This window comes from Artibeus jamaicensis, unplaced genomic scaffold (assembly GCF_021234435.1).
Source record: "Artibeus jamaicensis isolate MK-2021 breed Jamaican fruit bat unplaced genomic scaffold, CSHL_Jam_final contig_233, whole genome shotgun sequence".
NCBI lineage: Eukaryota > Metazoa > Chordata > Mammalia > Chiroptera > Phyllostomidae > Artibeus > Artibeus jamaicensis.
Window position 1 is genome coordinate 49,579,653 of NW_026521486.1, and position 14,882 is coordinate 49,594,534.

Here is a 14,882-nt window from a genome sequence, read left to right on the forward strand (position 1 = left end):
ATTCTAGATCCCATGGGTCTCTCCAATGAACTCTCCTGTGAAGCTGGGAATTTCTCCCACCACCTCAACCCCAACCAGTGTTTTCACTCAGAGGTTTGAGGCTTTATTTCCCTGCACTGGAACCCTGGGTTGCATGGTCTGTCTTGTTCCCTAGTTTTTTCTCCCAGTTTATCTGCATGCAGATGTGGGACTGCCTGGTCTGCCAGCTGTCACCTTGCCTGCCCCGACCCCGTCCTCTGGTCGCCACCTTGCCAAGAGTTGTTACTGCTACACCCCCCAGCTGCTCATCTTCACCCCTCCTACCAGTATGGATGAATGTTTCTTCTTTCATTCCTTGGTTGTTGGACTTCCTATACAGTTTGATCTTCTGGCAGTTCTGGTTATTTTTTGTTTTTAAATGTGTTGTCCTTCTTTTGGTTGTGTGAGGAGGCAAAGTGTACCTACCTACACCTCCATCTTGGCTGGAAGTCCAAAAACACTTTTCATAAAATGTTACAGGTGCTCTTACTTTATATTTTTCTTTAATCACCCTCCTGTTGCATTGTAGATCTCTTTCCCTTTTAAAGAACCTTATTACTTTATCCCTTTGGGGTCTGGTCACTGTTGACCTCTCCAGTCTTATCTATTGCCCCATTACATCCTGAAAGTCTTTGCTCCTTTTACATAGAAGTACTTGAAACCCCAGCTGGGATTGGTGCCCCTGGAGCAAAACCCTTTGCTTATCCTGTTTCTTAGCATTTGTTGTATTCCTTGTGAAACAGCCTAGGGTTGAGTGCCTCCTGTATTAGACTCTAAGCCTTTTTAGGGCCCTTCCTGTCTCATACAAACTCATACATCTCAGAGTCCCTGGAACCCGACATATATTAGTTATGTAGTACATTGTAAAAAAAAATTTTTTTAAGTCAGTCTTGGATACCTACTTGGCAGGGGAGATACCACGATCATAAAGTCAGTCTTAGGCCTCGTATCTCCTTCACTATGAGGTAATAACTTGGAGATAGTCCAGAGCAGGAAGCAAGGACAAACTTTCTCTCTTGCAAGTCTCTCTCTGGATTTGCAGAATCTTGCTTCTAGCTTAAATTAGTCTCTTTGTACTTCAAATTTCCATTGATGGGTATTAGCAGTGTTATAGATTTATCGGTTCACCTGAGTTATAGGAAAATATTCTGCAGGACTAACCATAGAATATTTAATGTTTAAAAAATGACTGACATTTAATCCACAGGCCATAAATTATAACCTCCAAAGTCATTTAAAAGGGTTCATCTGACTTCAGATCAAATGCCCCTGAACTTGTGTACCTTGTCAGCTGAGAGTTCTGGAATAAAAACCCTTGACTTCTGCTTCCCTTGGCTATTCTATATTTGGTTGAACTTTTGTTTTTTCTTTTTTTCAACATGCTTTTTAAATTTAGGCCTCATTATCCTGAAGTCAGAGTCAGGCTAAATACAGACATCAGTGAATTTCTCACAACTCCTCTCTGAGAATTAAGAAGAAAGAGAAATACCGATCAGTGCTCTCTCCTGTCGTGTTTGGAAAGCTTGCCTGTGCCAAATGAGCAGCTGTCTTTTCCACTAAAACCGTGACTGCCTCCAGGCTAAGCATCGTTTCTCCCGTCCAGTTACTAACCAGGTCCGGCCCTGCCTAGCTTCAGATGAGATCAGATGACATCTAGACCAGGCGAGTTCAGGGTGGTGTGGCCGTAGACTAAGTGTTCTTTCTTGCTCCACACCAGTACCCCAGCCTCTCACTGATGTGTAGGTGGTTGTTAATAAAAACAAGCTTTTATACCTCCCCAGCAAGATTATTTCCTTTTAAGTAAACACTAATTAATAAACACTTGTCAAAATCAGTACAGCAACCTGTCACAAAATTCTCTAATTAGGAGATTGAGGACAATATACTAGCACTTCAGAATTACTTAAACATAATTAAGATAAGTCAGAGAACTTAGATATTGATTAAACTCAGAACAGAAAAACAGTGAATAAAGTTTAAATGTTCTAAAAAGGGTTTTTAAAAAATAACTTTAAATTCCTTGTAGATTTAGATTGTTTTGTTTTCTCAGGCTTTGGTCCATAGACCTTCCTTGTGATTCTGGAGAAGCTTGACATAATAGTTTACCTTAAGAATGCGAATGTTTTGCTGGTGTCAAAATTGAATGTATGATCAATGACCAAGAAGTAAAAGGTCTCTGTTCTAGGCAGGATCGAGAACAACTGTTTTTCTAATTTCACACAGACACGTCTTCAGCCTCCGAGGATGAGGGCTCTCTGAGACGCCAAGCTGCGCTCTCTGCTGCCTTACAACAGAGCTTACAGAATGCTGAGTCCTGGATCAACCGTTCAATTCAGGGATCGTCCACTTCTTCATCTGCATCTTCTACGCTGTCCCATGGAGAGGTCAAAGGAACCAGTGGGTCTCTAGCTGATGTATTTGCCAATACTCGAATAGGTAGGAGCTGGATCTCCCCAAGAAGCCCCAGTTATGTTCCATTTGGCTCCCGGTATCCAGGAAAGAGTTTATGATTTGTATTAGGTTTTTCAGAGTGGCCCAAAAAGTAGAATTAGAAAGAATGTGACAGTTAAGGAGGCAGAGAATAACACACCAGCAATACATTTGAAATGGTAGTTATCACCTTCATTTTGGTGCATAGTTTGCCCACCTGAAGCCATAGCTGTTTCCATAAGCAATACTCAAGCTGCAAGATATAACACCAGTCTTAGCAAGGGCTTATTGTAGTTGAAGAACGTTACATCTGGTCAAATGAGTTAAAATATTAACATTTTGGATTTTCCCCCCAGTATTGTTGTCTACATTCTCTCAAACAAAAAACATTCAACCTGAGCAAATTCTATACTAAGACAATTTCAATGAGGCCCTTTTGTGTACAGCATAAAGACTGGGTTTATTGTCTTTGCTGCTGTGTTACTGCTACAGCTAGAGTGTGCAGCCTGAGAATGTTGGTATTCTGTGAGCTGCAACATGCTGGCACCTCTGTGGTGTGTATGTAGCTTTTGCTTGGCTCTGCTTTATGTTTTTGTATGTGTTTTTTTAAGAGGTCATGGCATCTGCAGATAAAGGTATAGCTCAGATCTCTGCTTTTGCTTAATTGGTTGGTATGTGCACTGAGTGATGTATATGAACATCATTTCATGTTCATATACATCATTTCTATTATACTTTTCCTATTTTTCTTGACAATCAATTGCATTTTGGGGTCTTAATTTTCATATCTATGACCTTTTTATGTCAATATTTATTTATTTATTTATTTATTTTACTTATTTATTTTCAAACTGTAAGAGAAAGTTTATTTAGAAAGTTACAGAGAGAAAAGAAAAGGGCCCTTGGGGCTTAGGAGAGCAAAGAGTAAAGGTATCAGGCCTTCGGGGAAGAGGGAGGGGAGAGGGAAGGTCGAGGTTGTGCTCTTGGAAGGGAGAGTGTGCCTATATCTTTATTTTATTAATTGAAAAGAAAAACTTGGAAAAATTTCAATTCAGCCCAATAATTTTTTAAGAATATAGCTGCCCTGAGGTTATGATTGCCCACATTTAAAAGCCAAGTGCCAATGGCAGTGTTTTGTCCTGCACTCTTCACTCTGCCCTGTGACTCGCTGAACCTCCTAAAGCAGCTCCAGGTGAGCATGCTCACCACCCTTCTGTTAGCGAGGGTGGGCAACACAGCCATGGTGGGCTCAGGTTTTATTTTCAGTGGTCTAAAAGGGAACAACTTCACTTGTTAAAAATATTGTCCTGATACCCAGTCACCTTTACCTGAATTTTTGTTCCCAAGATGATTTCATCTGACCTTATATTCTTCTGTTTCTTCTTCTATTCTGCAATGATAAAGTTATTTGTTCAAATACTCCCAGAAACCATTTCACTCAACATTATTGCCTTTTGGGTGTTTGTGTTTAAAGAAGTAATTCATGATTCTAATAAAAAATAAAATAATCTGTAAACCCACTTTCCAGGGGGTAACACTTTAGTGTTATCATTTTATTGTATATCCTTCTAGACTTTATTTGCATATAAATATGTAGATTTTCTTTTTACAAAAGTGAAATTATACTAGACATGACATTCATAATCTGCTTTTCTTAGTGGTGTATCACAAACATCTGTTACATTATTAATAGTGTAGAGTTATACTATTGGTTTTTATGGTTTTAAAATATGACACTGTATTATGGCCATGTCCTGGTTTATTTAGCCACTCCCCAATTTTGTACATTTAAATATGACCCATTTGTTTAGCTATTATAAAAACTGCTGGGGTGAACATTCTTAAACACAGCTTTGTGCTTCTATTTCCTTAGGATGTATTCCTGTAGGTGGAATTGCTGGGTGAAATAAAAATGTCTGTTTTTAATGCTTTGTTACTACCGTATCCTACAGAAACAGTATACTGTAATATACTTGTGTTAGAACTACATTTATTATTCGTTTAGTTAGTAGTATATTTAAAGCTGTAAAAATGATTAAACTAGTAATTACAGACTTTGGGGACATTGAGTCCTCGCTTCCAAATTGATTATGAAAATTGTTTATATTATGATTTTTCCTTTTTAAAATTTTGCATGATTTTTCATTATTCTTGTGAATTGTATATTTTATTTCTCATTTGCTTTTTTTACTGCTCCACATGTATTCCTCTTTAAGTTTTTTTGGTTGAATCCCTGTTGAATGGCTGTCTTCCAATTTATGTCATTCATTTTCCCTATATTAAAGAACCCCTCAATTTATATGTCAGGTTTTTTTTATATTAAGAACCCCTACATGAAGCAGAGTACAATAACACTAATCATGCTTAGAGCAAGGGAAGAAAAGAACCTCGTCTGTGAAGTAGATCCAAGTCACCTACAGGTCATTTTATAAAAATCAGAAGTAGACCTATCTGGTTTTCTTCACTTGGAAACTTGAGTGATCTGACCATTCCCAGGATCATTCCTGTCTTCAGTGGAAGAAGAAATGTTACAGATAAACCAACATAAACATGAAGAAATGTTCAACAGACTAGAATATTAGTAGCTATATGATCATACTTGGTTTCACTTTGAAGTTACTTGTAGTTTTTATTTTATGATGATTAATTTTTATATAACAATGGTTTTCTACCATTTTTTCTAGTTTGAAAAGAGTGTTTTTGAGAAACATTTAATGATACAGGATTTGATCTTGCTAAGGCTACTTAAGTTTTTAAAAAGAATTTTGGAAAGCTCATAAACCCTGGCTTTACCTCTTACTCTGTCATTATAGCTGGCTAGTAGAATTTGATTTGAAAGGTTGTTTTATAAAAGCTTAGGCCCTATTTACATAATTTTCTTCCATGTTAAAAAGCAAAGAATAAATAAAAAATAAAAATTCTTATGTTTACTGCTAATACAATATAATTCTAAATGTTGTTTTCTCCCCTCTTAGAGAATTTCTCTGCTCCCCCAGATGTCACTACAACTACCTCTTCTTCATCATCATCTTCCTCAATACGCCCAGCAAATATTGACCTGCCCCCCTCGGGGATAGTTAAAGGCATGCACAAAGGATCCAACAGGTCCAGCCTTATGGACACAGCTGATGGTAGGGAGTTCTTTTTGGTAGAAATCTAGTAACCCACGTCATCTCGAATGCCTTCTTTTCAGCAGCCTGCACTGTGGCTGCACTGACGCTGTTCAGACTTAGTCTGTACTTTCAAAAGATATATGAACAAACAACTGTAGAAAATGAAAAGAATGCTCTAAAAAGGAGAGTTGATTAAATCTTTAAGCAGTAGATTAATAATAGCACTATATTTGTTCTCTTGTCAAACTTTTGTCATGGACATATTTGTACCTATTTGTCTCAGTTGAAACAGGATCAGACTGTGGGCAAAGGCCAATCATTAGAAATAGAACTTTCTAAGAGCACTGATAAACTAAAATATCCCCCAAATTAGTTTAGTTTAACTTACTGTTTTTCTCTTATAGGTGTTCCTGTCAATAGCAGAGTATCCACAAAAATCCAGCAGCTTCTCAACACTCTGAAACGACCCAAAAGGCCTCCCTTAAAAGAATTTTTTGTGGATGACTCTGAAGAAATTGTGGAAGGTAGTAGTAATAGTACCAAAAATGTACAATTCATAGACAGTTTTTACACAAATACACAGGTCAGGTACTGTAGCATTTAAGGATGAGCAAGGCCCTGTTTCTGGTTGAAAAGAGTTCAGAGTTCTCGGATCTTTTTCCCTAAGGATCGTTTCTGTTTTTGATCTCAGATGAAAGATAAGGAGGGAGGGGGAGAAAAGCAAAGAGATAACTATGGAACATTGAACTGTCCTTGAAAATATACTTTTTGAAATTTGGAACTTTCTCAAATATGTAATTTTAGAAATTATTTATATTTGGCATTATCCTAGAATGCTGAAATCATATGCAACCTCAAAAGTTTGTCCAATCTTTTTTGATATAACTTAAACCTTTCGTTACCAGTCAACACTTTTGCATGTGCACGTGTGTGTGTGTGTGTCTGCTTTCTATAAGATAAGGTAAATAGTGAAAAAAGTTCATCAAAATACAGTCACTTCTCCCTTCATGTTGTTTATAATGTAGACCGGTGCAAAAATATATACATGTGAAAATTGAGGTTATCCAATAAATTTGTACCAACTAATACAGTCAGTTGGAGAAAGGAAGAAATCAGTTCCATCTGTGTGGTTAGGGAAGGCTTCATAGAGGAAGTGATAGTGATGTATTCATTCAGTAATTTAAAAAATGTATGGATGAAATCATGTCTAAGAAGGATTGGGAGGGAATAATGTGAGGACATGGATGAAACAAGGGTGACCATTTGATGATCACTCAAGCCAGGTATTGAATACATCTACGGAATGAAAGCTTTTGTCAAAAGAACTAACCCTCGATAGCTTTGTACTCCATTTTTACATCCTGAAACTATTAGTAGGCTTTGATCACATTGGACCTTTTACTGGAACTAGGCACGTGAGTAGACTTAGACTAGATCCAGTCTTAGCCCACTTTATGCAGCAGGAAGCAACTGGCAACCTGATTCATGAGGTTAAGATGAATTTTGTTTCCGTAGGAGCTGCTGAACTCCCTGAGCTAAGGGATCTTTCTTGCTGCACTGATGGCGCAAGGTGCTCATGCCAGTCACGGTCTCAGCAGTCTTTTTAGCACCGTGTGTTAACCGGGCAAATGAGGATCAGGATTTAATAGGAATTATACTGGAACAGTTTTCATTGGCAAAATAGCAACTTGTCACTAATTATGAATAGGCAACAGTTACAAAATAGGTAATCTTGTTTGAGTAAGATTGCCATTGGAAAATAGATACCCATATATCTTAGGAAGCCTGGAAGACTGTGCCCCAGGGTCTGCACTGAGGCCTAGTGGATAGCAACAGTAAGTAGGCTTTTATGACCAGAAGACAGTGCCTACCATATATACAGTCTGTTTATAAAACCAAAACCATTTATTTAGAATCGCCCATGTTCATTTTTTCTACTTGATTTGGTGGTTTAGGGTTTGGAAATGTACCAAGTAGGGCAGCTGAACTGTTATTTACCTAGGGCACTGATTTGGGAAGTGAAACTGTTTCATTAGTTTTATGTCAGTAGAAAAGTGAGTCAAGACATTTTAGTGAGCTTCTCTAATCTGTCATTAAGTTGAGTTATAAAGTACAATTTATTTCACATTTCAGTTGCCCATCTAATTAATACTTGTTGCTCATTCTGTCCATTGTCCCTTCTACGCTGCTTCTCTCACCTTGAATTCTCTTAGCTACTTCTTACCTTTAAGACTCAGCTCAGGCATTACCTCTTTGGGTGGTGGCCCCACCCGGTTAAGCTGGGTGATGTGGCTCTCTTCTGCCTGCCCTCTCTGTGTGTGTCCGTTACACACTGCTCTTGTCCACTTAGCTCTGTGTGCGTGTGTCCCCCATTGTGCTCTAGATATCCCTAGAGGACACAGACTCTTTCTTGCACTAGCATTATTAGAAAGAATAAATGTTTGTCAAAGAATGACATGCTCATAAGCAGTACTTACATCCCGTGTACATAATTGACACTCGGTAAATATTTGAATTTTTTGTTCCATATGTAAATTATCTTCCCTGCTGCAAAAATGTAAGGTTTTTGCCTTTTACTATTTGACTAATACTTGTTTATTGCAGAAAAAATTAAGAGGACCTTAATTTTTTTCTGTATGAAGGAATACGAAATATTATTCACTTCCAGTTTCTGGAATGATTATGTTAATAATTTAGAGCTTTTTTATCACCCCCAAATTCAGTTCAATTTAGTACAAATTGATTGAGCAACCAGTTTGTATTAGACTCTATAGGCAATAAGAGGAATAAGAGCCATTCTTTCTCTCAAAAAGCTCGGGGGGGAGAAAAATGTGCACAGTAACAGAAGCCCTTACGGATCCCCAGTGTGTTAATAAGGTGGACTGCCACATAGTGTGGGAGCACCAAGGAGGCCACAGCCAGAGGTGGCTTCCCAGGGAATGTGCTGGTTGAGCTGCATTCTGAGAGATGAGTACGAGTTCACCAGAAGGCAAAGGGATTGGCCAAATGGGACATGTGCAGGGTACAGAGGCGTGGAGGGAACATTCGTGCCCATTACCGGTTGGAGTCTAATACTGACCCTGTGGTATAATTGTTACTGTTCCCATTTTACAGATGAGGAAAAGCAAGACTCTAGTAACTCAATTTGCCTAAGGTTTCCTGACTCACAGTCAGTGCTTTTTCACTGAACACAACCTGGTAAAATGGAAGATGACTCTGACATTGGACACAAACTAAAGATTTAAAAACAAGTTCACCAAAAATTGTGAAATTGCTAAAAGGAAATTTATACTTTGTGCTTCTCTTTATGTTCAGTGATTTGCTTTGTCAGGGTCAGGATTTACTTGTTGCATAAAATACGATTTCACAATTATGTGGGAAAATGAATTAAGCCCCGGTTTATGGATTACCACTTCTAGTGATGTCCGTTCTTTTCTCAGAGTGAAGGGAAAGGGAAATGTGTTTGGGATTAGTGACCTAAGTTGGGTTGGTTGGTGTTTGTCCTTACTTTAGATCTTATTTTCATCCTATTTAGATCTTACAGCTTACTGGTGTGTTTTGTTTGTGTGTTTCAGTACCTCAGCCAGACCCCAACCAGCCGAAGCCTGAGGGACGGCAGATGACTCCTGTGAAGGGAGAGCCCTTAGGCGTCATCTGTAACTGGCCGCCTGCTCTTGAGTCCGCCCTGCAGCGCTGGGGCACCACTCAGGCGAAGTGCCCCTGTCTGACTGCGCTGGATGTGACCGGAAAGCCAGTGTACACTCTCACGTATGGTGCGTTTTCCAGGTTCCAGCTCCTGCCTTTTGTCTTAATAATTCTTCAGATGATCATGGGTGGTGTTTTTATCTTGGTAGTTAGCACTTACTGTGTAGGTCTTTTATTTTCATAGGATCCTAAGATCTAAGCACAGCTATTGCTGAATATTTCATTTGCTAACGTGACATTTGCAAGCCAGCTTATGTTTAAAAGAGCAAAAAGAAGAAGGACTTTGTACATCCTCTGATGTTTTAACATTAGGAGAGGATTTTAGGAAGACCTTTGGGCAGGATTAGTGGTAAAAAACGTATAATTTTATCCCAAAATTGAAACTGACTACTTTTTGGATCTTTGTCATTTACTTTGTCATCTTGTGATAAGTACAGAATTTTATAATAAAAAAATCTGTGCTTTTCCATTTAATTTTGCATCTTGGCTAAAGTTTTTATTTTACTTTTGTAAATACTTTCTTAAGTAACTTATTTTTCTTTTATGAATTCTTAAAAAATAACTTTCTTTAAGTAACAAGAAGAATGGATTTAACCTGGGCTGTGAGATTTTGTACTAGTCTGTTCACAGATTCCTTTTTCCCTTCACAAGTGTAACACATTGTCCATAGACCTAGATACAGAATAATTTGAGAGGGAAAATTGTTTTTATTTTAAAAATTGTGCAAATTGACATGGGTTTAAACCTTAGGTACCCCTCTTAATGTGTTCTATGTAGTGTTATCTATTGAAAATTGCATGATTTTCCTTATTTGTTTAATAATCTAAAATAAGAATTTCTAGGAGTGGTTGAAGGAAGGCAGCATGTACAGAGTAAGAAGAGGCTTTCTACCCCCTGTGTAGTTGTTGGCATTCATTTTAGAAGTTGTGTATTAATTTCTTCCATATAACCTTTAAAGAAAGCAGTTAGCTGGCCACATCTCTATATGTTTATGTAACATCTTTGAATATATCCACATTTCACATAGTTAATTTCCATTTTATTGTCTGATTTTACTGAAATAACAGTGGTATGGAATGCTTAATTATTTGAGTAACACTTTTGCTTTGCAGTTACTTTAAGTATCCAATACCATATATGTAAACGGTCCTTCAGAAAAAACTTAAAATGATATAGTCTTCTGATTTCAGTCTTATAATAAACAAATTTTTCCTTCCTTTTAAATGTGATCGGCTCACATCAAACCATTTCTAAAGATTAGTTTACTTCAGAAAAGAATTTGAAAACTTACCCAAACCAGAATGAACTTCTGGTGATGTTTTCTTTTTGTTTGGAGGCAGTATTGACTTTCCATAAACTAGAGCGAATATAAAACATTTTTGTGGGGGAGGGACTGTTTGTTGGGGACAGTACTTGTGGGATGTGTCATTTGGAAGTAGCCATTGTTGTATTAGGTAAATGTGCTTGGGGACTGAATCCCCTCTTGCTGAGCTAGGCCAGTGGTTTTCTCTATGACTATTTTCTTTTCTTTCTCCAGGAAAGTTGTGGAGCAGAAGTTTAAAGTTGGCCTACACACTGCTTAATAAACTGGGGACCAAAAATGAACCTGTATTAAAACCTGGAGACAGGGTAATTGGACTTTTGGTTTTAGGGAGGTGATGTTTTATTGCTTTCTAACATGTGCATTCTGGGGTTTTAATGTACAACAGCACAATTTCTATAATTTTTATTCTTAGAAAATGAAAATGGTTTGGTTCCAACCCAGGTTGGTCCAATACCAGGTGATAATTCTTGCATTTAGCAATTGAAAAAAATTTGGATGTCCCTTTCTGTAGCAGCTTAGTCCGTAATCCGTTGAGGTGGTAATAAAAAGTAGGGAAACCTAAGTCTTTCTGGAAGTAAATATTTCAACATTCAGACAACAAAAATAGCAATAAAGTTTACTTTGATTTTCTGTCTTTAAAAGATGTCCCATAAAATGTTTTAATACATTTTTTGTGGTTTTGTGTAGAAAGGGAGGGAGATTCACACTACTTCCATGAAGAAACAAATTGACAACATTTAATTTTATCTTTAATTGGAGATGACTTTAATTTTAATTTTTGAAGGTTTTTTTCTATTAATAACTTTATTTTATTTTTTATTGATTTTAGAGAGAGAGAGTAGGAAAACATTGATTTGTTTTTCCACTTATCTATGCATTTCATTGATTCTTGCACATGCCCTGACTGGGGATTGAGCCCACAACCCTGGTGTATCGGGATGATGCCCCAACAAACTGAGCTACCTGGCCAGGGCCCCTATTAGTAACTTTCTAAATATGATTACTTCTTACCATCAAATATTACTTTCCATTTGGAATTTATAGAGTGAAACACCACCTATACAACGGACTTCCTTTTTGGAGGCTCATGATGATAGAATCCCCTTTAAGAATATGTTTGCATTGTAATTGAAGGGTGGGTACCACTCCCAGTGCAGCCCGTGAGTGTCCCTAGTCCTCGCTGCACCCCGAGGAAGTGCTTCTGTGTTTTCCTAGCAGTACTGACATTTGGGTGCACAAAGGAAATGGGTTTAAATGTCTTGTGGAGTTTGTATTTTCTTTAGAACTCTCAAAGGTTCGGAATTGAATTTACCAAAAAAATAAAATAATGAAATTTTAATATAAGAAAAAAAAACAGAATTGAACTTATCTTGGGAGTAAGTTTAGAGAGTTTGAAAGCAAAAGAAGGGTAAGCAAGAGTCCAGTGACATAATTAAGTTTCAGATGATAATTTATAAATATCTAAGCCAAGTAACTAAACTCCACAATGGTAGTGTTTTGAGGAGATTAGGAAGAGTTGGTTTTCCTGTGAAATATTACAGGTAGTATCACAGGTTTAAACATACAGAAGTTTTACTGTTTATCTTTTGTAAGTGAATTAACTTCATATCCGTAATGATTTTTGCCAGTATTGCTTATACCTATTACTGTATGCCTTTCATGCTAGAATATGTGCATTGTTGCTTCAGTAACGATTAATGCAATGAACTTGATAAAGAGTAAGAAATCTTAGGCTGGCCCTAAGGTGGTAATTGAGTCACTCAACCCTTGTAGGTTGTCTGTCGAGGAATAAGGCTTATTCTTTAATGTGGTGCTCTATCTAGAGCCATCCACTACATTTATTTTATTGCTGCAGCCCCGAACCAAAGTAAATTGCCTTAGGTTTCATAGCAATTAACTTATTACTTAAGGTGAGGTGTTTACTGGTAAATCACTAATCAAATTAGGAGAAAAATTCTTCAGATGATGATGAATTGCATTATAGTTCCCAAACTGTATCTCCTATAATCATAGGAAAGATAAGAGGTCTTTTTAGATTTGTGCATCCTTCTCAATAACTTAACTTCCTTTAGACTATTAAATACTTTGATTTGTTTTATTCATGATAGATGTTTTGTATGTAAATGTATATCTCACAGAGTGACATTGAAAGTGTTAGTCTGTTTTTATTCCCATTACTAAACATCATCGTGCATTTTAGGTAGCCCTGGTTTATCCCAACAATGATCCAGTCATGTTCATGGTGGCTTTCTATGGCTGTCTGCTGGCAGAAGTGATTCCAGTGCCTATAGAGGTACCTCTTACCAGAAAGGTAACCCTGCTAACTCGAAGAAGAACGTGGCCTGTTGTGGCGTGGCGTGCATTGGGTTCTCGCATCAGTTGGCTTTGTCACCATGTTAGAAGCATCCTGCTTTCTTAAGTACTCAGCTTCACTTGCTGAAAACATGAACACTGTGGAAAAGTTACTTACTAATATTCATAACTTTCATGCAAATCACATGTTTTCAAGAGAGATAGAATATTTGTAGTATTATATATCACTTAAAAGTCATGGGGGCATACTTGACTTTTTAACAATTATCATTTATAAAGAGTACCACCCTTGCTTCAGTGACTACAGATAGTTTACATTTACAATAGGTAAGGCCTTTTGTAAAGGGGTTTGGTTTAATTGTATCTTCCTATTTAGGATTTCCATTAGTCCAGGGTGATGCAGCACTGGCATGTTACTGCTTTGGGGTACGGGATTTTATTGTGGTCATGCATCAGCCCTGCTCAAATGCAGCAGGTGTAGCAAATTTTCAAGTTTAACTGAATGATTTCTCCACGAGCTATTTGACCTTAATTTTCTCATACTGTTTATTATTGAGAGTTGATGATAAAGACAAATATGGTGGAGATGGTGGATTTACAAGGAAAAAAATTACTTTTTTTTTTTTGTCAAAATTGGTTCCTTAAAGGAATAAAAGATAAAATGATAACATCTCTGGAACTCTGGTCAATGGGATACCATATCTTTAGATTGTTCTGAAAATCCTAGGGTTGCTCCTTTGTTAAGTTGACAGTGTTGTATGATTTCATAATGATATTTTTAAGATGACATTTTATGGAACTCTTCAGACTCTGTCTTTTGTTGTTTGCTGTTGTCGTGAAGTTCAAATGCACTTTTAAAATATAATAATAATAATGAGTATATGAATTCAGGTATAACATTCACTTTCATCCTAAATGTGGACATTTGATGTTCATTCACATTATTTATTTTATTCTGACCTGACTTGCTTTGCTTTTGGATTTGAGGGTGTGGCTAGGTCAAGACAACTTAACCATGTTAGCATTTATTTTACTTGCTTGAATTTAATCAAAAAGAGGAGCATTGTCAACCTTTGACAAAAATGGTCACATTTGGCTAGTAGAATTCATCATTAGCAATGTCAGATTAATAAAACATTTGCCCTCAGGAAATCATCATATGGTAGAAATTATTTGGAAGAACATATTGTCACTAGATTTCAAGAGGCTAGTTCTCAGTGAGGTTCCATGAATGTTATCACACAAGTGCCAGAGCATTACTAAGTGTTAGATTTGGGGCATGGGTGTGCTCGCATTCACTCCCCTATGGTGCTTGTTATCTTTTCTCCGCAGGATGCTGGAGGGCAGCAGATTGGCTTCTTGCTAGGAAGCTGTGGTATTGCCTTAGCTCTTACCAGTGAAGTTTGTCTAAAGGGGCTGCCAAAAACACAGAATGGAGAGATTGTACAGTTTAAAGGTTAGTAATATTTGTACCTGAATTATCAGTTAAACGTTAAAGCAGAGTGCTTTAATTAGTGTTTGAATTTAGTAATAGTTAAGTACTTAAAATATATCTTCTTATTCTCACAATCTTATGAAGTAGGTACCATTATTATCCCCATTTTACGGGTGAGGAAATTGAGACACAGAGGTTAAGTAACTTGTCCAAAGTCACAGCTAATAAATGGCAGAGCAGCGATTTGAACCCAAATCTGTCTGATTCCACAGCCCACACCCTTAACCTTTATGCTGATGGTTGGAAAAAACTACCACTCTGTTCATTAAAGCTAAATGCTACATGTAGAGACAGAGGATAGATCACTAACCTCAGTGGACTTCCACTGCCAAATGGACCTTCCAGCTGTTGAGGTAATGTCAAGGTCTGGAATTAGCATGTGGAACCATTGTACTTTTGAAAGAAGGTATAAATGTCTAATGATTTATCACTAAAAACGATACTATTTATCACTAAAAAGTATTTTACTAATTATAAAATGACC

The 14,882-nt window shown here is 37.2% G+C and overlaps 1 protein-coding gene across 2 annotated transcripts in view; it reads left to right on the forward strand.

The window, feature by feature from the left end:
• The window catches only part of DIP2B (disco interacting protein 2 homolog B), a 226,388-nt gene that overhangs the window by 150,970 nt on the left and 60,536 nt on the right, over positions 1 to 14,882 (forward strand). Inside the window, exons 5-11 of one of the 2 annotated variants that reach the window (XM_037136676.2) lie at positions 2,242 to 2,454; positions 5,424 to 5,579; positions 5,966 to 6,085; positions 9,137 to 9,334; positions 10,804 to 10,895; positions 12,791 to 12,901; positions 14,236 to 14,359. In XM_037136676.2, the coding sequence (XP_036992571.2) occupies positions 2,242 to 2,454; positions 5,424 to 5,579; positions 5,966 to 6,085; positions 9,137 to 9,334; positions 10,804 to 10,895; positions 12,791 to 12,901; positions 14,236 to 14,359 (1,014 nt within the window). The remainder of the gene's footprint in view (positions 1 to 2,241; positions 2,455 to 5,423; positions 5,580 to 5,965; positions 6,086 to 9,136; positions 9,335 to 10,803; positions 10,896 to 12,790; positions 12,902 to 14,235; positions 14,360 to 14,882) is intronic. The other variant, XM_037136683.2, reaches the window with a different exon arrangement.